Source organism: Colletes gigas, unplaced genomic scaffold, assembly GCF_013123115.1.
Source record: "Colletes gigas isolate AHSC1104 unplaced genomic scaffold, ASM1312311v1 Colletes_gigas_Sc00024, whole genome shotgun sequence".
Taxonomy (NCBI): Eukaryota; Metazoa; Arthropoda; class Insecta; order Hymenoptera; family Colletidae; genus Colletes; species Colletes gigas.
The window spans coordinates 254,171-277,853 of NW_025106653.1; the positions used below are offsets into that span (position 1 = coordinate 254,171).

The window sequence follows — 23,683 nt, forward strand, 5'->3', positions numbered from 1 at the left end:
AACTTCAATGCCGAGTAATTCACGGTGTATGGGATTTTAAATTAAAACTTTCCGTCAATGCGGGTTAACATGCGAGGCGCCGCGCGTGGCAATCTCGATCGGCGGTCGGAGAAGGTTAAATCGCGTACAAGCATCGAAGAAATGTTTGAACGGTATCATAACGAATTATCGCGGAGTTTTCGAGCATACTTCTAGTGGCTTTTCCGAACGAGAGACGCAATTATACAGCGACAGAATAGAATAACGTCCGCGGAGCCGCTACGCGAGAAATTAAAAATTTAAATGTTCGCATAGCGGACCGAAATACAGATCACTGCGCAAATCTGCCTTTGCCGGTTACACGGTGTTCCAGGTTGTGGAAAATTCTGCGTTACGTTTCGCGATATCGCGTTTTACATAACGTCTTCCAAGCACAACGCTATCGCTGAATAATTCAGTGATTCGGTACTTCAATTGCAATGCATATTATTTTGATTGTATATAAGAGAAGGAACGTAGAGAAATTTAGAACTATTAAAAATTTTAATATCGTGTGATTTCATTCGATTTCAATTTGACTTCGACCCGACTAATTTCGAGCGATTTAAGGGAAAATTTTTGATTTCCAAAAGTGAATAATTCCTCCATTTCAACCCTCCTTCATCCCCATGGGGGAACATTTTCGTTTATTTTATTTGTAAATAATTGTGAAACTATAACACGAGGTATACATTATATAACATTATCAATTTATGTTATACGTTTATGAAGTAAAATAATATATCTTACAACAATCATGTGACAATTTGGAGAAGGAACGGAGAGAAATTTAGAACTAGTAAAATATCAATCCATAAAGACCACTGTTCTATTTAGGGGGCACTTAAAAGAATAATAACAATTTTAATATCGTGTGATTTCATTCGATTTCAATTTGATTTCGACCCGACTAATTTCATGTAATTTCATGCTATTTCGAGCGATTTAAAGGAAAATTTTTGATTTCCAAAAGTGAATAATCTCTCCATTTCAACCCTCCTTCATCCCCATGAGGGAACATTTTCGTTTATTTTATTTGTAAATAATTGTGAAACTATAACACGAGGTATACATTATATAACATTATCAATTTATGTTATACGTTTATGAAGTAAAATAATATATCTTGCAACAATCATGTGGCACTTTGACCTACGTTTGTTGACCGTAAATGTCTATATGAGGAATCGATAGTTTTGCGTAATATTTCCTGTGTATCTTTTAACCCAAACCTAACCCCGTTTTAATGAATTATTACATCCCAAGAGGGAACCGATATTTAATATATCCTTTCATCAGAGGAATGTAACACCTGGCGTAGAAGGGAGAAACAATGAAAATACACAGTAAATATTTAATCTATGCGGTCGTCCCTCGCGGATACTTTCTGCTGCACTTTACACAACTTCCTACATAAACAGAACCACCTGACGATACATTCCGTCATTTCTCCTTCGCGTTTTGCCATCAGGTTTCTCGGATTTTATATTTTCTCAACGCAATATTGTCTAAATCGTTGAACAATAAAATTCCTTCTAAACCAGTGACTCCAAAATTTATTTTCACGTTTCGTGATAATAAACGTTCGTAAAAGGTACTCCTATATTTTGGTTTCTTTCGACTATGAAAAATAAAAGTTTACGACTATCGAACGAACGAAATAAAATTTTAACGAAACACTGCACTTGCTACAGTTCAACTTCATAAAGCACTTTCGAGATATATTTTTCATATTTATTAAAGGTTAAGGTTCACTTCTATACATTTTAATCTAATTATTTTTTAACAGAAACCCTGCAGAAGACTTTTATTTAAACGAGAACTAGATTGGGAATGAAACTTTATTTTAATAAGTCCTCTTCTTCTAGTCTTATTCGAATGTAACGTTAAAGTATTTCTGACTTTTTTTCCTTTCTTCGCATTGTTATATTTCCGGCTTACATTATATACATTAATTTTAGAGACGTCGAAAGACATAGGTAGCTTAAAATATCAACTAAAATTTGCAACTTCCTAGGCTGATTCAGTTACCAAGTAATTATTATTTGCATCGTAAAAATATTCATATCAATATTTTACGACTATGACCGCCTCGCTAGCGTGTGTAACATCAAGTCTTATTATTCACGACCATAATTCGTTGCAAGGCAGTTGGTGCAGGCTTCGATAAACACCTTGATACAGGCACTCATGAATATAGATAACGAAAACATTTGTTTAACTGCATTTTAAGGATTTTGAGTCAAAAATATATAACACGCAACAAAATTTTATATTCAAACAACAGTGGAGGAAATTTATATGGATATAATCCGACCGAATAATTTTATTATATGTGTCAATATCACACGCGAAAAATATACAGGGTGTTCGGCCACCTCTGGGAAAAATTTTAATGTGCGATTCTAGAAGCCAAAATAAGACGAAAATTAAGAATATCAACTTTTTGACTGAAGCTTCCTTAAAATGTTAGTAAAAAATTTCAAATCATTCTGAAAAAATTATTTTTGGTCGTCGAGATCAATTACAAGCATGTTTGGTGAATAGACGTACCCCCAAATCCTACGCACTTTCGAGAAAAAAAATTCTTTACCGAAAATATATGTGGCCTTATTAATATAATAGTAATAATAATATAATAAATATAATATGTTTGTCGAAAATATAATATGGAAGATATGCTTTCCTGAAATTTCATGCAAATCTTTAAAATGTCATAACTCCTGAACGTATTGGTCGATTTTAATGTTTCAAAGTGCAAACAACGTGTATTTTGGCGTAGAATATGTAGAATTTCTAAGAAATTCCGAAAAGTTGTTCCTTAACCCCACAAAGTGAGAAAAACGCCCCAAAAATGGTCCAATTTTCAAACAGCCATAACTCCTACAATAATAAATATATTTCAATGAAACTATGTTTTGAAGTAAATCTCACGGGTACCTACAAAAAAGTATTAGACAACTTTTCTCTAGAGCTTCAAACAAAATTATTAAAAATGAAAAACGAATTTTTAAGTAAGATCGACAGGGGGTAGGGGCCTAAATTTTTCGGCGAAAAAAAAATTACCAATCGTTCTAAAAAAATATTTTCAGCTAGGGGGGTCAATTACAATAATTTTTGGTGAATAGACATACCCCCGAAATCCTACCCACTTTCAAGAAAAAAATTCGAGAAGGTGTGAAATTTGTTGACAAAATTAAGAAATGTCATATCGTCCTGAAAAAATTATTTTCAGTTGCAGTGGCCAATTACAATCATTTTTGATCAATAGACATACCCCCGAAATCCTGCGCATTTTCGAGAAAAAAATTCAGTATTGGCAGAATTTTAAACGTTAATAACTTCTTAACGAAGCCTTCATCAACAAATTGGTATTTTTAATTTTCGTCTTATTTTGGCCTCTGGAATCTTCCATTAAAATTTTTCCCAGGATTGGCCTGACACCCCGTATATGCATATTTGATAATAAAACAAGCAAAAAGTATAATTTGGATGTTAACGTCCTATAGAAGCAATATGAAATTATTGTACGCTCAAAGAAAGTTGTTAGAATAATTTTTTAAAAATTATCTCGTTCGTCGGGCACGTTTTATCGACGGGTGGTCTGAAAATGTAAAAATCGGCGATACCGCTGGCACGACTTTACACTATTCGCGAAATAAAATGATTCGAAGCGTACAGACTACCAACAACGGGCGAGTTTCACACGTGAATTATTCATGACGTGTGAAGAATTCCGATCTCGTAACTTTCTGAATTAACGATAGACGAACTCGTGTTAAATTTTGTACAACAAGTAATGCGCCCTATTGCCAGAAATAGCGATTATTAAATTTTACGAATGCTGATCTGAAAATTCATCGTGGCGACGCAACAAAATGTCATGGTCAAGTAACTGGGCAATTTGAAAATTAAAAATAGCTTGGATCCATAACTTGGCTGCGATACCAGATATTCGTAGAGTAAGAAAAACATCGTAGAGTTTATCAATGGCTGTTCGATGTTGTCTAATTACTCAAAAATTAATAAATAAGCAATTGACACTCGGGAATTTGCTCGACTTTAAATACGGAATTAATTAAAATGTTTAATTGCATTACGTGAAATTTTATTAACTGAGATTCTAATTACAAGATATTCTTTGTTCTTCTTAATACGTGTTCGTTTTATATTGTAATTCTAGATTTAATTAATTAATAATAATTCATTAAATCTAGATTAATTAAATAATTATTATTAACTCTATTACTATTTCTATTAAAAAATTCTACTTTAACGTATCAAATATTAATTGATTTAAGGTGATATTATGGGATAGGAAACAATATTCGGAATTAAATTCCTATAATAATCCTAATGACGGACTTTAGAGAAATATTAAAACGAGATTGCCTTTTAAATTCCACAAAGCTCACTAAAGAACAAGGGAAGCAGAAAGGAAAAGAATATTTTGAATTCTTTTATAGAAATCTTAACAAATATTTAAAAATATTTAATAAATTTGACAATTCAACGTAGGTAAAAACTGAAAAAATACATATATCCTTTACTATTTCAATTTTAATAAAATACATAACAGAAAAATGTTTAATACACAAAAATATACGTGAAGAACAAAATTTACTAATTATTTTGGAACAAGAAACGTGTATCAAGAAATATAACTTACCTGGTAAAATACGTACAATAATATAAAATAAAATTAAAAGGAAAAATTAACATATTATTATCAGTGAAAAATAATATATAAAATTAAATGCAACACTATTTTAAAACAGTTTAAAATGAAAGTAGATAGAAAATCTAATCTGAAAAAATCTGATGCTACGTTAAATAAATTGTGATCATCTATTTATTGTATCTCAGTCAATACTTAATAATATATCAAATTTGACACAACACTATTTTAAAACAATTTAAAATGAAAATAAATTGATTATTCGTTAAATTTTTATAAGACTTATTGTTAGATGAGTGTTAAAAATATAACTTAAAGTTTAAATCTGATGCTACGTTAAATAAATTGTTATCATTTATTAATCGTAACTCGTTCAATACTTAATATTGTTTATCTTCTTTTTCGAGTCGTATCAATGACGGGCCTACTTCGTAATTTCACGTTCGAATGGAAATTCGCAACGACAGAAGGAATTGACGAATTTCTTTTGTCCCTAATCAACTGCTCTTGATATGTATATACCTAACATCGGTTACCTTGACATACTGGCACAAATGTAAGAGCAGGCACACCGCTCTGGGCTGACCTAGTTTTGATATCCTCTACTTACTGGTCCTTATTTCGTCGTTCCGCGTATGTACGTTGCCCTTGCACCCTTGATTCTCAAAACATACAATGCATTTTCACGCATTTGTAACAATGGGTATTCAAGGTTGCCTATACCACGATGACTGTTCTTGAATAATAATGACGAAGGTTAATAAAATTCTTAAAATTAAAATAAAAGGTTTCCATCGATTTACACTGCGTGAGTAATTTAACGAACCAAAGTGAATCATTTGATTAAAAAACATTTATTCGCGAATAAAGAAAGGAAATATTTTGCTATTCTGTTTCTTTAATCCTTGTTTCGCTTTAAGGCGTATCCAGAACGCTTGCTGTGCCGCGATTTCAAAGGCTATGAAGTAATGAAAACCTAAAGGAATTTCAAAACATAAACAGAGAATACCACATAGGCATTGCTTCCGTATTATAGAACTCGACACCTCTAACACCTGAAAATATTCTATTTCTTGCTTATATTCCATAGTTGGTTTCGTTAATTTAAATTATATAAAGTGTATTAATCTTTATAAATTCAATTACTTAATCTTTGTCCACTACTTTATATTTTTGTCAGAAGCTTCCCTTTTCTTTAATTTAGGCCGTTTATTTCAGAATACGGTTACATCGATCCTATTTCGATGTATTTGCAATCGTTGCAATAGTTCCTTCTGAACAGTGCTACGTTAATTCGTTTATTTTGTAATTTTATGTAGCTCACAGCAATGAATATATGTTACATTTTTGACTCTTATACAGGGTGTTCGGCCACCCAGGGAAAAATTTCAATGGGAGATTCTAGAGGCCAAAATAAAAGGAAAACCAAAAATATCAATTTGTTGATCGAGGCTTCGTTATTAAAAAATTAAATTAAAAAATTTGAAATCATTCACGGAAAAATTATTTTCGGTTTCGGGAGTCAATTACAATCATTTTTGGTGAATAAATATACCCCCGAAATCCTACGCACTTTCGAGAAAAAAATTCGAATAGGTGCTGAAATTTGTCGGAAAAAAAAAATTTTCAAATCGTTCTGGAAAAATTATTTTTAGTTACAGGAGTTAATTACAATCATTTTTGGTTAATAGACATATCCTCGAATTCCTACTCACGTTCGAGAAAAAAATTCAAGTAGGTGCTTTTTGTCGGCAAAAAAGAAAAATTTCAAATCGTTCTAAAAACATTATTTCTAGCTAGGGGGGTTAATTACAATCATTTTTGGTGAATACACGTTCCTCCGAAATCCTACGTACTTTCGAGAAAAAAATTCTTTACTGAAAATATACTCTGTGGCCGAACATCCTGTATATTTAAGTATACTCCATCATTTAATAACAGTCCTGAAGAAGACTCTGTGGATCGAAATAACGAACGTTAAATAATTGGTAAATTATTTGAGAATTCTCGAGCAAAAGAGTATCATTATAAAATTAAATTCAATAGATTGCTGGAAATAAGGATGCTTATTGTGGGGTTATTTTTATTGTGTGGTATGCCTGGTGAGTGAGTGGGGAATGAATGAGTGTGGATGTTGGCAACGCTGGGGCGCGAGAGGGGGACGCGCGGAAGTCCCATGTATGGAGGGAGTGTGATGCACACGTGGAGAGAACATTGTGAAAAATATATATACGTTAATTTATTAAATAGAAAGAGGCTCATTTAATTTGACTACCAAATTCCTCCCACACTTATCACTGTTTAAGTAAGAGAGAAAATGACCTTTTATCGAAAATACAAACCCTCTGTCAGAGTTCCTTTAGACAACCATTTCTCTAAAACGTAGAACAATAAATACATCATAGTCTCAGACCGTAATAAATTTGTGTCAACCCTTCCAAACGATTCTATAAAATCTCGCGATCATTTAATTATCTTGGGACGCGAGCGTCTTTATTCAGGGTCCGATTCTTAATATCTGTTGCTTCTGACAGGACCGTGACAGGCGTAGCATTTGATGGGCTGAAAGTGGATCGATATATCTTTTAAAGCTCAATTGAATGTTCCTAAAGTAACTTCGTGACCCGTTTTTTCTCCCTTCTCTTCGTCAAGAGAGCGAAAAAGAGACTAGCCCCTGAATGAATATACTCGAGAATCAGGGAATCTCTTTCTCTTTCTCTGCAGCCGCGGGCTAAAATCTTACACACCACTAATTGCTACCATTGTCTCTGATGGAAAAAAGCGAAGCACCGCCACCAACCTGCAACCACTCTCTTCTTCCGCGCTAAATCTTATCCTACTCGTCCGTCTCTTCTCTCTGCCAAAAATCTCGGTTACTTGCTCGACGATGTACCGTGTAGGCAACCATTCGCCAACCAATCCTAAACGTGAATCGAAACACTACCTTTTCCCATTAAATCAGTTTCACTTCATATTCTTTATAGTTCGATTCCATTTTCAAATTAAAAGTTTCAATATGCACCGACGTTTTGAATAAAATAATTTTGAAATAATAATTTAGTATATTGACTTGTATTATAGTCATTAATGTAGAATGATTACTGAATTTTTTAGGCCTCTTCAGTACATCTAGTAATTTAATTAACGATGATGAATTATATCTACTGAAATAAGTATCATTTAATTTAACTATTTATTTAATTAAGCATTTTACATTATTACGTTTGATGAAATTATTTTCGTTTTTCAAATTTATCAATAAACTATATATTCTTTACGTTAAATATAACTCTCCTGTACTGCTTTGTATAGTTTGTTCCAATACCAGGTACCATTTGATACAATTATTAAGTGGTCCAAGGTAATAAGAAACGTAATAAGACCTTCATTACTTTTTATGTAGAATTTGATGGAATGAAAGCAATGTTAGCATAATTTCCTTTTACTATTCATCAACCAGATTATTCCTTCCTATCAGAAACCTAAAAAATACTTCGACCATATTAAATGAATTTAACATGATTTAAAATAAAGTTTTTAAAATAACAGTAAAAAAATAAATACACTTACAGGATTAATGTCACATAGAAAAATTCAACTATGTTAATCATATTATTACTTTTATTATTTAAAAAATGTCTGCAAACGAATAATATATTTTCGTATTAATTTCAGCTTAGATTCGAATTTCTCTCGATTTTTGCAATAGCTCTTATACGCGCACAATTTTCCAAAAATGGTAGCACGTTCCAAAACATCAATTTAAAACCCATGCTCGATGATCCTTTGCATCCTGCAGCTGACATCGCTCGACGATTGTTCGCAGACTCGTTTTCCACAAAATTAAACCGCGACGCACGTCTACGTTCCATCTTTTAAATGGAATAATAATACTCGAAATGGTTTGCACGAATGAAACGTCTCGGTACTACCTGCAAGAACAATGAGGAGCGCTGAAGAAACCTTTTCCTTTCGCTATTACCACTCATTCTTCCGTGCTTCTTTTTCAACATAATACGACTGTTATTCCCTTCCCTTTCGTTTCTCGTTCCTTTTAACTAAGACTTCATGGACGGATCTTTTATTTAACCGTGTATTCCCATTTTAACGTCATCCGATATGCACTTCTACAATTCTCTCTTTTTAGTGTCCTTCAGATTTCTTTCTTACTGCTAATTTATTAAGAATTTATACAATCCTTCTTTTCGCGTAATTTTTTAATTAACTCTCCCGTCATTCGCAAGACGTCAAACAGAATAATATTTCATCGTTTAACTCCTATAAAATTAATTCGATTCTGACAAGTTAAATCCTCGATAGCGCATTTATAATCTACTTAACATAACTTAGAGTCTGTATACTCTGACATAAAATTTACTCGAACAATTTTTTACTTTACATTCTATTAACAGAGCATAAATACACTTTATTGCAGATAATTGGGAATATCATACTGCAATATAGGATTCCAGAGTCGATGAATCGACAAATCAAGAATATAATTGTCTTAAATAATAGATATTCGAATAGAAATTCGGCGTCAAAACATCTTTAAACTATAAAGGAACACTGAAGGGTTGAAAGGATTCTAAAAACCTTTTTCGAGAAATCGTATTTATAAATACCGTTTGTGCGGGTGTCTGTGCGCGGTTTTCGAGCTAAATCATATGTACGTGTATATATCTGTTCCACTTCAAAAGCGGATCGCTTCTTCGAAGGGAAAACCATCCGGATTGCTGCTGTTCGTTGAATGCCCGTCGAAGCATCTGAGCAAAGTTCACCGACTCCGCTGGCTTGGCCTATTTTTTCAGACACACGCTGGGGTGCACTTTCTTCCATCCGTCCCCCACCTGCCACCCCTTTTTTTTTGAAAGGAGCTGAGTGCATGACTATGCTAAGCCACATGTACTTTGTGTCAAAACGTCTGAGATAAGAGGGGAGCATTACCACGCGTCGCAGCAACCGGACGACTCTGCTCATCTTTTTCGGACATAAGTATACAATTTCTATATACGTGACAACGAGAAACTAATTCGTCGATCGATGCCCACCCCTCGAATATTCAAATCGTGTCGAAACCGCGAAAATCGTGAATAAATATACAAAGCGTTTCATAACTATCATGTGCAGAGATAAGATGTTTTCTACCAGATCTGATTTGTTATAGTATTTTCTACTGTGGGAAGTTGAATCTATAAGAAGGAAATTATACTGTAACCGATCATTGGAACATCTTCTTATCTCTACATAGTAGATATGTGACTGATTAATGGAACTTACAAGAGGAAGTAAAATGTTTTCGAATGTGTTCGAAATATAAAGCTTCACAATAATACGTAGACTAAGGTATAATTCTGACCATCTCTACGTATTACCCTTATGAGAAAAAATAATATTTATTATATTGTTCTGAGAGCTCATGGTGTGCTCTAAATTAATATTGAGGAAGTTCTGCAACAGCATTGCTTGCTTTTTAACTTACAATGTATTTTTCTCAAAGGTTTCATTTACAATTGTGATAATAATGACTGATATCTCGACAAATAAGAGATTCGATCTCCTAAAACAAAAGTAACGTTAACTACTACAACGATTACATAATAATTATATGCTATGAAAACATTATATGACTAATTATTAAGACATCCACCGTAAAAATATTGCATCAAGTATTACACCTTTTCAATGAACGAGATATTTTTACAAATCCTTAAGAATACATAGAACATCTTGTTTGCGAATTGAAACTTAAATAATTCCATCCGTTTTCATTCTTCGCTGATTAAGCTTTGCAAAGTTCTTGGAGCAGAAACAGGGATGGCTGGACAGGGCAAGTTTTAAAGGATTGTGTCTCTGCTGATTTACGTTTGGATGTATCACGAGTCACGGAGAAAATTGTATGAAATACTTGTTTCGAAAGAAAATAGTCTAAAAATCTAGTGTTGCAATTAACTACGAATAAGTTTATCGAAACATTTTTACGTGAGATAGTGCATGTCGAGAAGTGATAGAATTGCTAGTCCCTAAATATTCCTAGTGAATCGCGTTCGAAGCACGTATTCTGGTTCGTGGTAGACTACCCATGCGGCGTTAAGGGCAGTCGTCTGAGGGTTATCCAGTCTTCTTTAGTCTACGAACTATGTACTTATTCATCCATGCATATGCATGCCTCTACATAACGCATATATTCGCAACGCGGTATATTCAGCCAAACACGTGCACGTATACGCACATCGAGACACGTTGAAGACGCGGACACACGCGTGTGCGCGATGCAGCCAGGTTGAAAGACGAGATTATGGACCCTTCGCGACGTAACCAAAGACGAAACCGCCGCGAATGGGAGCTCGAATTTTGCCACGAAGTTTCTTACGAATCGTGAATATCCTTTCATCTCCCGGGGCCGCAATAGCGTCAATCGTCAAAAAACTTTTCGGGAAGATTTTATCGCTCCCTTAACTTCTATCGACATTTCTGGCCACCGACCACTTCCGACAAATTTTACGAAGCAGTTAACGGCTACGTCGTCCAAAAAGTTCTCGCGATAATGGCGCTGATAACTCGAGAACACTTCGCGAAGATGAAACTATAAAAGCCATCGATCTATTTTTTTCGAACGGCGAATACTTGCAAGCACCGGAGGTGCAACGTGTTGCGAGAACAGAAAAAGAACAGACTGAAAAATTAAGGGTGAATACGAAGGCTAACTATAATACTTGATTCAGTATTACGATGATATCGTTAAGATGCCAATAAAGAGAATTTAACTTAAATATTCAATATGAGATCCGCTTAAAGTGTCGTACGAGTGAAGGGAACGAAAATAGCAACTCTGCCATGTTAAAGATATTCGACAGTAAGCCTCGCGGCCATATTGCCTCGTCTCGACATTATGAAATAAAGCATACTGATAATAAAGCATTAAGTTTTTTTATTTATCTTCTTTTGCAATGACTAGATAAAAAGACAGTTCATTCTTTTCTGGATTAATGTTATCAGGAATATCGAACACTGTGTCACGTGAACCTAAATGGGATATCGATTACTCGATGACTATACATTTCTAAATAGTATCTCATTCTTCATTTATTTTTTAAGTAGTCTTATTATTATTACTGGAAAATGCCTGTCGATACTCGATTCACCAGTTACTTTATTTTCAAAATTTCTTGATTGCAATTGTAAATGATAATGCAGAGAAAGAGAAGGTCGAACGCAAGAGGAAACGAGAAAGCAATAAGTACGAATGCTTGTGTTGCTCGATGATTATACTTTTCTAAATAGCATCTCATTCTCCATTTATGTTTTAAATAATCTTATTATTATTACTAGAAAATGCCTGTCGATACTCGATTCACCAATTACTTTATTTTCAAAATTTTTAGAATGCAATTGTAAACCATAAGTTTAATAAATTCAGATTTTAATTGTTTAAAAATGAACGCAGAGAAGGAGGAGGTCGAACGCAAGAGGAAACGAGAAAGCAATAGGTACGAGTGCTTGTGTTGCGCCGTCTGCGATGAAAAATGGTAAGGCGGTATGATTCAGTGTGTTCGGTGCGACACGTGGTATCACGAACTGTACTGCGGCAATGTTACCCCACATACAATTACTTACATTTGCCCTAAATGTCAAACTTCGGTAAAAAAAAAAACTAGTACAAACTTTGAAAGCTTCTGTATTCGTTGTTCACATATATTGCTAAGTATAAATATTCTTAACGTTATACGATTTGTTCTAGAGTCTATACTGGGCACACTTTATGTGCCAGTTGTGAAATATTTCGTTTTACCTGTATTTAATATCAAATGCTTTTCATCAGCAATCACATATAATTATCTATTTACATTATACGTTTTGTATAATGATATTTAAATTTTAGTTTTTAAATCGATCGATATTATTGATGCATCATTTTTATCTTTTCCAGACAAAGTAGAATTATACAGATCTTGTTGTTTAGAGTGGTTAGCAGATTTTATATTATATTACTTAGTAGTTACTACTATTAGGGTAGCTGGTAAATCGTAATTTACAGTTTAAGCTCCATTTGTTTTATTATATCGAGTAAAAAATCATGGATATTCTACCTGAAAGTGTGCACGTTTCTGAATTTTTGAAAAGGTATATAACAGTCAAAAAAATTAAAAGTTTCTGATCCCAACTTAATTTCGCATCTTCTCTAACTTGTCAATTACTGTTACGTTCACCCTAACAAAGTGTGTTACCCTACCGAGGTGTGCAACAAACTATTTCGTTTCTGTCTAAGGTGGGTGTAAAATTATACCCTCGAAGACGTGTATCGATGTGCATACGTACGTAGGTCGAGACCCGAACCTACTCGTCATATCGAATGTACGCACACTATGGGCACCCGTAAGGATCGTTAATCCACGGGTAATCTTGGTTCTGTAACTGTAATCGGATCATGCTTTCCATGGATTTACTTCGTGTGTTTCAGGCTCGGCGGTTTCATCGGATTTGTGGTTGGGCCTGGATTTGGTATTAAGAAGGATGGGTTGGACACTCACCGGTCTTGGAGTGGCGTTAATCATCGTCGTCATTGCTGGCGCCGCCCTGGCGCTGTGCAGAAGGTGATTGCACCACGATTTTAACCATCCCGTACGTCAGTGTACTGAACAACCACTGAACACTATCCTATTCCTCGATAACACTATAAAGTCGTCGTATGTCTTCCCGTTTATTCGAAACGTATTTAAAAATGTGATCTACATACGATATTCTTATTTTCAGCAATTGTTAACAAAATTTTTCAACGTTTCAATGCCTGTAACGCTTTGAAATTTCGATAGTTTTAACGAGGAATATAACTTAAAGCATTTGCAAGTAGACAACATTGAGGGACACGTATTTTATTCATCGGCAAAGGCTCGAGTTATTGGTTAAAACACTTATTTTCGATGCAAACTTGGTGCGTTTAGTAACAAACGTGCTAAACGAAATTCGTTCTTCTCGTTTCTGTTAAAGAAATTACAAATATACACTGTCAAGCGTTGTGAGCAATCTTCGATGTTTGTTTTTTCACACATATATCTACTTATTTCATTTAAGATTTACTCTTTCATGATAAAAGGTCACCACTTACGCATACTGTAAGATAGTAATTACACTCTTCAGAAAAACTCGAAAAGTGTAATACTTCTTTCTATTCGAGGAAACACGAAATATAAATTGTCGTCATTTTTATGAATATCTCTCTTCTAGAGATTAATTATCTAGTTGTTCCAATTTCGATACTTTTTTGTAAACTCGTAAAGAATCTATATCAATTAATTAATGTTTCTTTCAAGAGATTCCTAACTATTTGTAGCGATAAAATGTTTTGATCCAAACAGTAATTATATTTTTCAATGAAACATTTATATACGTACTTTTAAGCAACTATTTATTTACTTTTACGATCGAAGGTTGCTTCAAATTTTTATGACTACATATAATCGAAGAGTCGAAAGAGAATTGTATTATAAACGGAATCATATTTATATTGTTCTTACCACCATCTGTTTATTATCATTGTCTTAGACTTGCGATGCGATTAATTTATCACACAAAAGTTTGATATTCGAGTAAAAGTTTCCTGGCACGAAAGAAGAATTAATTTTCTGGATAAACTGACCGTATCGATCTCATAAATCTGACACTACACCTCTGACGAGTTAAAGCTCGTATCAGTGTAACGATGACGCCGTATCAAGAGAATTGATAAGAACGAAGATGTTACGACACGCAATTGCACAAATGTCTGAATCGTGGGAAGTCGATAGTGACAATTCCTAAGCGAGGTCGACGACCCAGAAATCGTTAAACCCTATCGCGTTGACCTCGAGAGTTTGGAACACCGATTATGGCGGTTCAATATGAACGCGAACTCTGAGTTGCTCGCGAGGAACGCTGCCATTTTTTTGCCTTTTAAACTCGAGCCTTTTCCGGAAAAATAGAATCTTTCTTTTTTTTTATTTTTACCTAATAGTATGGGAGATTAAAATTAACAGAAATCGTTCGTGCGAAGAATTATCGCTAAAATCAGTTTGCGTCATGTTATCGCGATGACAAAGTATAGCAATGGAGGGTATCTGGTACGTTGCTTGCATTAGGAACTCGCGATGGTAACATTTACGTTACAAGTATCTGACTATCTATCTACTGTTCTAGCTTGATAGTTAGAACACCGTTAATTTTTCCAAGAGGAGGTAGAGATTTTTCAAATATTTAATATTTATGATGGTACTGTCGTGGATGTAGAGAAAGTTCCTGGAAGGGTTGCACAAAAAAAAATCGCAAGATAAAACATCCGTACAATCAAATATACCGACTTGGTATCAAGAAGAGATCGTTAGTATCTGATCTTCTATCATTCGAAAAAGTTGAGAAGGCCGGATGTTCCGTGTCCTTTACTTCCTTTAATACGGTAGAGTCAGGGCGCAGAAAAAATGTTCGTGATCCTCGGATCAGGAGATTATAGATTCCCAGCTTCGATACTTTAAGCGCTGCTACGCAGAAGTACAATCACTGTCGAGGCGGTAAAATACTTTGGCTTCCGGGATTACAGAATATCATAGACCCTAATTTCTGCCCGAAGCATTGTAACAAAGCAAATGCTAAAAATTCTTTTCGTCTATAAAAAAAAAATTACTCGAGAATTTGAGAAATTAAATTCATACAGGGTGTTTGGCCACTCCTAGAAAAAATTATAATAGGAGATTGCACAGGTCAAAATAAGACGAAAATCAAGAATATCAATTTGTTAATTGAGGCTTCGTTAAAAAGTTATTAAAAAATTAAAAAGATTTCAAATCATTCACAGAAAAATTATTTTCGGTTGCGGGGGTCAATGACAATCATTTTTGGTGAGTAGACATACCCCCGTAATACTACGCACTTTCGAGAAAAAAATTCATTACCGAAAATTTCATGTCTGACCATATCTCTGACAGTTTCCCTGAAATTTCATGTTTATGTTTAAAACGTCATAACTCCTGAACGGATTGGAGGATCTTAATGTTTCAAAAGGCAAACAACGCGTATTTTAGTGAAGAATATTTAGAAATTTCAAGAATATTCGAAAAGTTGTTCCTTAACACCGTGAAGTAAGAAAACCCCCATAAAAATGGCCCAATCTTCAAACGTCGATAACTTTTACAATAGTGAATATATTTCAATTAAACTGTTTTCTGAAATAGAGCTTATGAGTACCTCCAGAAAAGTATTAGACAACTTTGCTGTACAGCGCCAAACAAATTGATTAAAAATGAAAAACAAATTTTTAAGAAAAATCGACAGGGAATAGGTGCCTAAAGTTTTCGACAAAAAAAAGAAATTTTGAATCGCTTTACAAAAATTATTTTCGGTTGCGGGGGTCAATTGCAATTATTTTTAGTGAATACATATACCTCAAAAATCCTACGCACTTTCGAGAAAAAAATTCGAGTAGGTGGACCAATTTGGCGACAAAATTAAAAAATTTTAAACCGTTTTGGAAAAATTATTTTTGGTTACAGGAGTCAATTGCAATCACTTTTTATCAATACACATACCTCCAAAATCCTACGCACTATCGAGAAAAAAATTCTTTACTGAAAATATACTGTGTGGACAGAAATGTTTCCATAACTTTCTAATGAAGCCTCAATCAACAAATTAGTAGCCTTGATTTTCGTCTTATTTTGACCTCCAGAATTTCCCATTAGAATTTTTTCCGGGAGTGGCCGAACACCCTGTTGTATACATATGTGGCAATGAAGGGAGAACAGTGTCAAAAATTATTAACACAGATAAAAATAAATAATTTATATTATTTAATATTCATAGTTAGAGAGTCTTGAGATCAGTGAAAAACATGTAATTATATTTATAAAAACTGACACAAGTAAAATCAATTGTATTCTGTATTTTCAGCTTCCCTTGGTACGCAGAGTCGCTTCCTTTTCAGTTATATTAAGAATGCTGCTGCACTTAAACAATTTTTGAATAATGTATAGAAAAATTTAAATCGTTGTTGAAAGCAGTGCAGTAGATTTTCATTTTAAGGTCATTTAATCTTCGATTGCCTTGTTGTTTAAAGTGAACATAAGCGATCATAATAATTTGTTCACCCACTGTATTTTAACTCAAATTGAAAATTTATTACGATTAATCGGTTTTAAAATCACGAGGACCACGAACTGGCAAACAAACCATTTACTTTGCGGTCACTCTGAACATATTACGAAAGTATTTACACGATGCTCATGAATCGTATGGCTGCAAAATTAAACACGACGATTGGTACAAAACGCCTCTGGTCGTGGGCGTTTAGTCGAGCTTCTGTATCCCGGTATTTTCTCGCATTACATAACACTATACTCCTGAAGACTGGTAAACGCTACACATGCAACAGGTTAAAGGGTCATTCAGCCACCAATTGTATCAAAGACGTCTTATCTACCCTTTTCTGTACGCGAGTTTATTCTTCTTCGAGTAAAGCGAGACGCGAGACATTTCTCCGAGCAATTCCGACCCACGCGGAGAAATATTAAAATATACCTGGAAGCGATAGTCGTTGTCAGATTCGTTAAACCTCCGCGGAAACGACGCTCGGATCTAAAAAACCGTAACAATCGTAATAGCGAGTCGATATTCCCGATATCGCAACGCCGAGCTTGACCTTTCAAAGAGAAACACGAGCCACCGTAACATCGACAGAATGTGAAATTGCAAACTGAAATCTGCCTCAAGTTTTTATTTACGATATTCATGCACCGTTGGAATTAATTTTGTGTTATCGTTGACCGAGGTTACTGCAATCAGTTTCTTACATCTTCTATAAATAACATTTTTCTAAATATTGTAATAAAAATTAAACGTATCTGGAAACCTCTTTGCCTATTATCTAGCAATTATATCTTTTTAGTAGTAATGGTTCTAGTAAAGAGTGAAGAAGAAAATACAATTATACTGTCACAATATAATAGCCCCTTTAAGACTATTTTATCTTACAAAATGATTCAGAAGTAGATGTTGTTACTAAAGCCTTGAAGAATAACAATATTTCACACACATTTTAAATTAATCAATTAAGGAAATTACTTTCTACTAACCTAGTAAAAGTCACTTATAAATAAGTCACTGTTATGACTGTTATGACCACATAAAAGTCCCATAAGTTTTAATCAGAGGTGAGACTACCACTTCATCTTCTTCAGCCAATAGTGTTTTCTTTATCGCGCGTCCAATATAGAGCACTTTGGTTTTTCCTTTACAAAACTCAAACAAAACAAGCTCCTCCTTTTATTACATCCCTCAGTCTATCATCATCCTCTGCCATCTTTCTTTTTTGTAGCTCGTCCAAGGCTGTTACGTCATTACATTAAAATGGAGTTCAACTTACTCTCAGAATCAAATGAGTTATTTCTAATACGTTTGTTCTGTTTCTTCGTGGTTTGTTCATAGTATTTCTCTTTTTGTTTATTTTTTAAGTTTTATTTCTATCACCAGTACTGAAGTACTAAGTAATAGAAACAATTTTCCACAGAAAGCTATAATAAAATAAAATATGTATTTAAGGTTTGAGAAAATTGTTAAATTTGATGCTTATTAAAATTGATATACTTTTATAAGTAATCACGATTTACGATATTGTCGCCGTTTCATTTTGCCGTAGTTCAGCATTTTTTTTTTGTTTAACGACTATTCGATTTACGACGACGGTTAACCGGAGGCCCACGCAGGCCACTACGTAGAACGTCGAATCGACGTTGCATTAAAGGGTATATAACGCGAATTAGAATTTATAACCGGTCTTTATCGAGCGTTTCCACCTAATACAGGGCTATAAAATAAATATCGCTCGACGATGGGACACAAAAGTTGAGGCAGAAAGCGTTACGTGCCTCCTTCTCGCGGGATCTGTTAAAATGACTGTTAGCCGGGAATGGAGCGAAATTTTATTTTACCTTTAATACAGCGCTTACTAAAATTGATTTTCCCTGTGACCTCTTTGACGAGCGCACGTCTCTATTCACTTAATAATAGCATACTCCCGCGTGCTTGCGAGTACGCTATTAGTCTCCCATTGGTCGAGCGATCCATGTGACCAAACACTTTTCCGCCGTCGTGTCGGGATACAGAAAAAAGAAAAAAAGGAAAACGAAAATAATTTCCGATCGTTGACGATTTTTATCGCGACAAAAATTTTATGTAACGGCAATCCTACTCGTATTAAATATCAATATTTTCAGTATTCGAGCATAGTGACCCAGTAATCTAATTCCCAGGCTGTTGTCCCGAAAGTTTCTCTATGAAAACATGATTATCGACCGCAGCATCTAACATAACAGCTTGCAGCATCTGAAAGCCTGCGAGCGTTTAACGGAAAAGCGTAACGTAATAATACTTTGTATGCAATGTCGCCTCAGGTATTGCATTGGCTGGCAATGGAGCACTAGAAACGTTTGGAACGTCTGCGAGGAGTGGCGACAGAGGCTGTCCTGGTTGTGGGCACCGCGGGAAGAGAAGGTATACATAATCTTGCAAAAAAAAAAAACACGTAACCGCGTTGCAATCATTTTGTTGCGTCTGTTTGCAGGTTGGTTTGGTAAAAGCACAATATCCAACGGCGCAAACGATCCCTGGATTGTATCGACAACCTGGAAACGCATCCCAATTGCTCCATAGCGACAGCGATCTCAGACTCAACGAGCAAGGCGCTTTTACCAGGTAAAACGAACTCTAACGATACAGGGTGTATTATACAATTGAGTCGAATACTTAGTGAAACGTACTCTAAGCAAACTCGTAAAGAGAATTGTATAGCTCGGTTTGAGGGTAATCCTTGTCATCCTTCCATAGTCTTACGCGTTTTAAATGGTATTGGACGACACTCGTTAGCTAGACTATGGACCTAGGTGATAGTCTAATCGCCTGATCTCATCACTGCCACTTACTTATTCACCCTTGAGCCTTGAGGCTCTTATTAAACTTGTTGAGCTGTACCCCCGAAGGATTCGAAACACCAAATGTGTTTTTCATCGCGTTTGGTGTGTCAAGGATGCGATGGAACCAATACGATTACTGAGAATGTACGGTTAATCAGTTATAGTTGGAATTTATAAAGTGGTAATAATCTTGACAGCATCCGAAATCAATAATTTGTAAGAAAGAATATTTTATAGCGTGTAAAAGATTTCTGTACAAAGTGGTTGAAAGTGTTTCGACGGAATGTCGTCATTAATTACGAAACGATTGAAGTGTTATATATTAACTTTGTATCGATAAAGGGCAGCGTCGAAGTATTATCCCGATATTGGCAATTTTGTGTCTAGCGCCGACGCCTGATGGCGCGATAATAAAATTTTTCACTACGAGCACTCAGAATAATTGTATGAAACCATTAACAGCTCTACTCGAATGGTGCTTATTATTATTAAATAACCGTAACGTTGTTACGTGCGATATGTTATAATGATCGCTTACACATTAAAATCGAATTTGCGCGCGAAATATTTTTCACTCGAGCGTTTCTATACACGGAACTCGGGGAATCGTAATTAATGCTCGCCGAATTAAGACCGAATTTATGATTCGAACGAAACTATATTATCAGTGAAACATGCATAATCACTATATACTCCAAACATTAAATCCCACTTGTTACAGAATAATCAAGGAAAATTACATCCAGAAACACGAATAAAATTGTTACGAAGATAAAATGCTGTTTAATCTTTCCGAGTGGAACAAAATATTTAATATATTTCGTATAACGTTTTCGATTGAAGATTCTCAATCCTCTTGGATGCAAATAAATAGAAAATAAATATTATAAAGTAAGTGGATGTGAAGCGAAACAACGTATAACGAAAGATGAAAATAAATTGAAGAATATTTGAAAGTGTTACAATTAGATACATAATCCAAACTATACACATTAGTTGTGAAAAATTCAATTCCATAATTATTTATTCAGCATTGGAATCGATTTTTTAGTTAAATCACATTTAATAACTCTATCTATTCTATTACATATGTTTCCTTGTTTTCGAAATATTAACAAAGAATAACATTAATGGAAAAATATGGCAAAACATTTTAAATATCTGTTGCAAAGAAAAATTAACTTCTATACCTTTTAAGGGGGTGTTCTAGTGTAAAGTGCATTTTTGTAGACTTTCTTGGAGAATTTTCTGTGAATAAACTATAGCATTTTTTGCAGTTAAATTTACAAGGTTTATTTCTACATATTTCAGTGATATTTTAAAATTTTTTGAGCGACAAAGAGTTAAAATTGGTGGCACTGTATACTCTCAAACATAGTCGCTTTTGAAAAAGGTCGTCTCACGATGTCCATGACTCCGGTCATTCTGCTTGTTTGAAATAAGAAAACGTGAAAGATTCTTAATTAGTATGAGTTTGGTTACACCTGGTACTAGAACAAAAGAAAAACGTCGATAATTAAACAAATGGCAATACTTTGAAGTTAGATTATCAATCTTGTTATGTTCTTTTTTAAATTTCGGGAGCCTAAAGAAAGATAGAGTAAAAATTTTGGGTTAATTCTAATACCGGCTATAGTCATACATGTGCTGAATGTGCATTTTAAATTTTAAGCCAATTGGTCAAGTAGATTTTGAGATATCATGGACTTTTACAGTTTTGCATCCCTATAACAATGACGTTGACCATCACGCCTTTAAATAGCCATAACTTCGTTAATTCTAGGAGTTTAGGCATAAGGTTCTGCAGATATATTTTTGAAATTATATTCTTTAAGAAAATGCAAAAAAAAGAAATTGTTTTTTCAAAGGTTCGTCCTGGAATACCCCTTCAAATAACTAAATTATTCCTGAAGATTACAAAGAAATTCATCATACGTGATTAAAGGATTCAATTGAAAACATCATACGAATTATATGTATAAACATTTTCTTCGCTTTGCAAAGAGTAAATAATCTACAACAAAGACCAGTAATTTGGTCACGAATAAAATAGATAGAAAACATATTCGAAACAACGATCTTACGATTACCGAGAAGAGGAAAAGCCAAGAGCAATAAAATCCTTCTACAGCGCGAATCCTTGGATATTTGCAGATTCGAGCCAGTGGACAGAGATCTACATCCGCCTCTGGGCGCTACCGGAAGCACGATCCCTCCACAACCGTTGAGGCCAGCGCCTCAACCGAATCCAATACCTCAACCAAATCCAGCGCCTCCGCCAAAATCAACGGCTCGTCCAAGGCCTCCGCCCCTTCAGACCACGAACACCGTAAACTACCTGAGAATGCAGGAGACTGGTCCGGGCCCATTAACTCCGCCGCCGTCGTTACAAGGGTCGATTCCCTCGAGGTCGACCGGACCCTCGTTTTTTCATTTCCAAGCGAAACCAAAGAACTACGGGCTGTACAAAACATCGAACGATCACGTTTCGCCGTTTGGATTCGAGGACGATACCACGAAATCCGTGACAGAGAGCATTCAGATGACTCCGTACGGCGCGCAGAATCACGTGGACTCGAGGCTGAGATACGACCTCGAGGAGGAGCGAAGGAAAGACGCCAGGTGCAATCCATACAGACAATTCGATGCCAACATGGAGTCGACTAGGATCAGATACGGGGTGGACGGTGCTCCTATAGCTACCTTGGACGGTAAAGGGGACGAGGAGAGTAACACGAGCTACGGTAGCTACGACATCGTGCAAAGGAGTCACATGATACGCCAGCATGTCAGGAATGATTCGAGAGTCACGCAGAGCAGTTTCGGAATGACGAATTCTTCGAATGCCGCCAGCCAGACCATCATGGAATCGATATACGGGCACGAGGCGCTGTCCAAGATGCTCCAGAGCACTCAGAATCTCGGCAACAACCTCGATCACAAGAGCAACGAGTTGCAGAGCATCGAGATGACGCCCTTCAGGAGTTCCAACGTTCTTCAGGACGACATCGGCTCGTCCTATTTGTTTCGCGAGTCGCAGGGCCTGCAGAAGGTCTCCCAATACATTCAGAGCCTGCCCGATCTTCCTATTTACGATTCGATGAATGAGCTCGCGCGACAGCAAGATCAAGAGCACGTGTTGTACGACGACACGATTCCAGAGTCGATCGATGGGCTGAAATTCAACAGCGAATCGGCCTCCAGCCCGGTACCGCCGCCACCCGCGCCGCCCGACCCGCCGAAAGACGTGCCAAAAAAGAACGGTCCGACCACCGGGGAGAAAATATTTAACGCGTTCAGATTGGTCACATCGCAAAGTTACATCGACGCGTCGAAATTTTACAAGTAGGTTACTTCGATTCTCCGTAACGACGGAGCACATGGAAAATGATTTAACGGTTGTCTGTTGCTTACGATAACCGTAGCTCAGTCCTCTCCGCGCCGGAGCAAGTCCAATGTTTCACGTTTCCGTCGAGATCACCGTCGCTGGTGGAGGACAGCATCAGCAATCAGTTGCAGGACGAAGTCCAGGATATTTATACGGAACATGACGCCGACGTAATAGGTCCCGACGGTTCCAGGCGTAGCTTGGATCTATACAGTCCCGAGCTTAATTTGGAGGCTCACCGAACAGCTCAAGAAGTACGGACACACACGTTTAATTTAAATGGTCACTAGGGTATTGTTCGAACGCGTTACCTTATCGTGCTACGTCGTTTCAACAGGTGTACAATAGTTTACAAAATCCCCCCTCTTCGCCGCTGCTGCTTAAGGATCACGATCAAGAGATATGCAGCTACGAGTCCGATCCTAGTTTCACGAGAACCTCAGAGGTACGGGGACTCTATAATTAAATAGATTACGCACGTTAATTACGATCTAACGAGAACTGATTCCAGGACATTCTGAATAGTATCGAGCAGAGGAGGAAAAGTATGGAAAGGCAGAACGGTATTCTCAGCGAACTCAACGAGTTGGATGAAGCTGACTCGTTAAGTTTCCAGTATGCATCGATTCTGTTGATCTTGTCCGTTAGGAAAAACACTAATACATT

At 35.6% G+C, this 23,683-nt stretch overlaps 1 protein-coding gene across 1 annotated transcript in view; it reads left to right on the top strand.

The window, feature by feature from the left end:
- The window catches only part of LOC122401370, a 113,689-nt gene that overhangs the window by 87,853 nt on the left and 2,153 nt on the right, over positions 1-23,683 (top strand). Inside the window, exons 2-8 of the mRNA XM_043403451.1 lie at positions 13,158-13,290; positions 19,111-19,210; positions 19,281-19,411; positions 21,784-22,974; positions 23,055-23,271; positions 23,355-23,462; positions 23,529-23,620. Of these exons, the coding sequence (XP_043259386.1) occupies positions 13,211-13,290; positions 19,111-19,210; positions 19,281-19,411; positions 21,784-22,974; positions 23,055-23,271; positions 23,355-23,462; positions 23,529-23,620 (1,919 nt within the window). The 5' untranslated portion in view covers positions 13,158-13,210. The remainder of the gene's footprint in view (positions 1-13,157; positions 13,291-19,110; positions 19,211-19,280; positions 19,412-21,783; positions 22,975-23,054; positions 23,272-23,354; positions 23,463-23,528; positions 23,621-23,683) is intronic.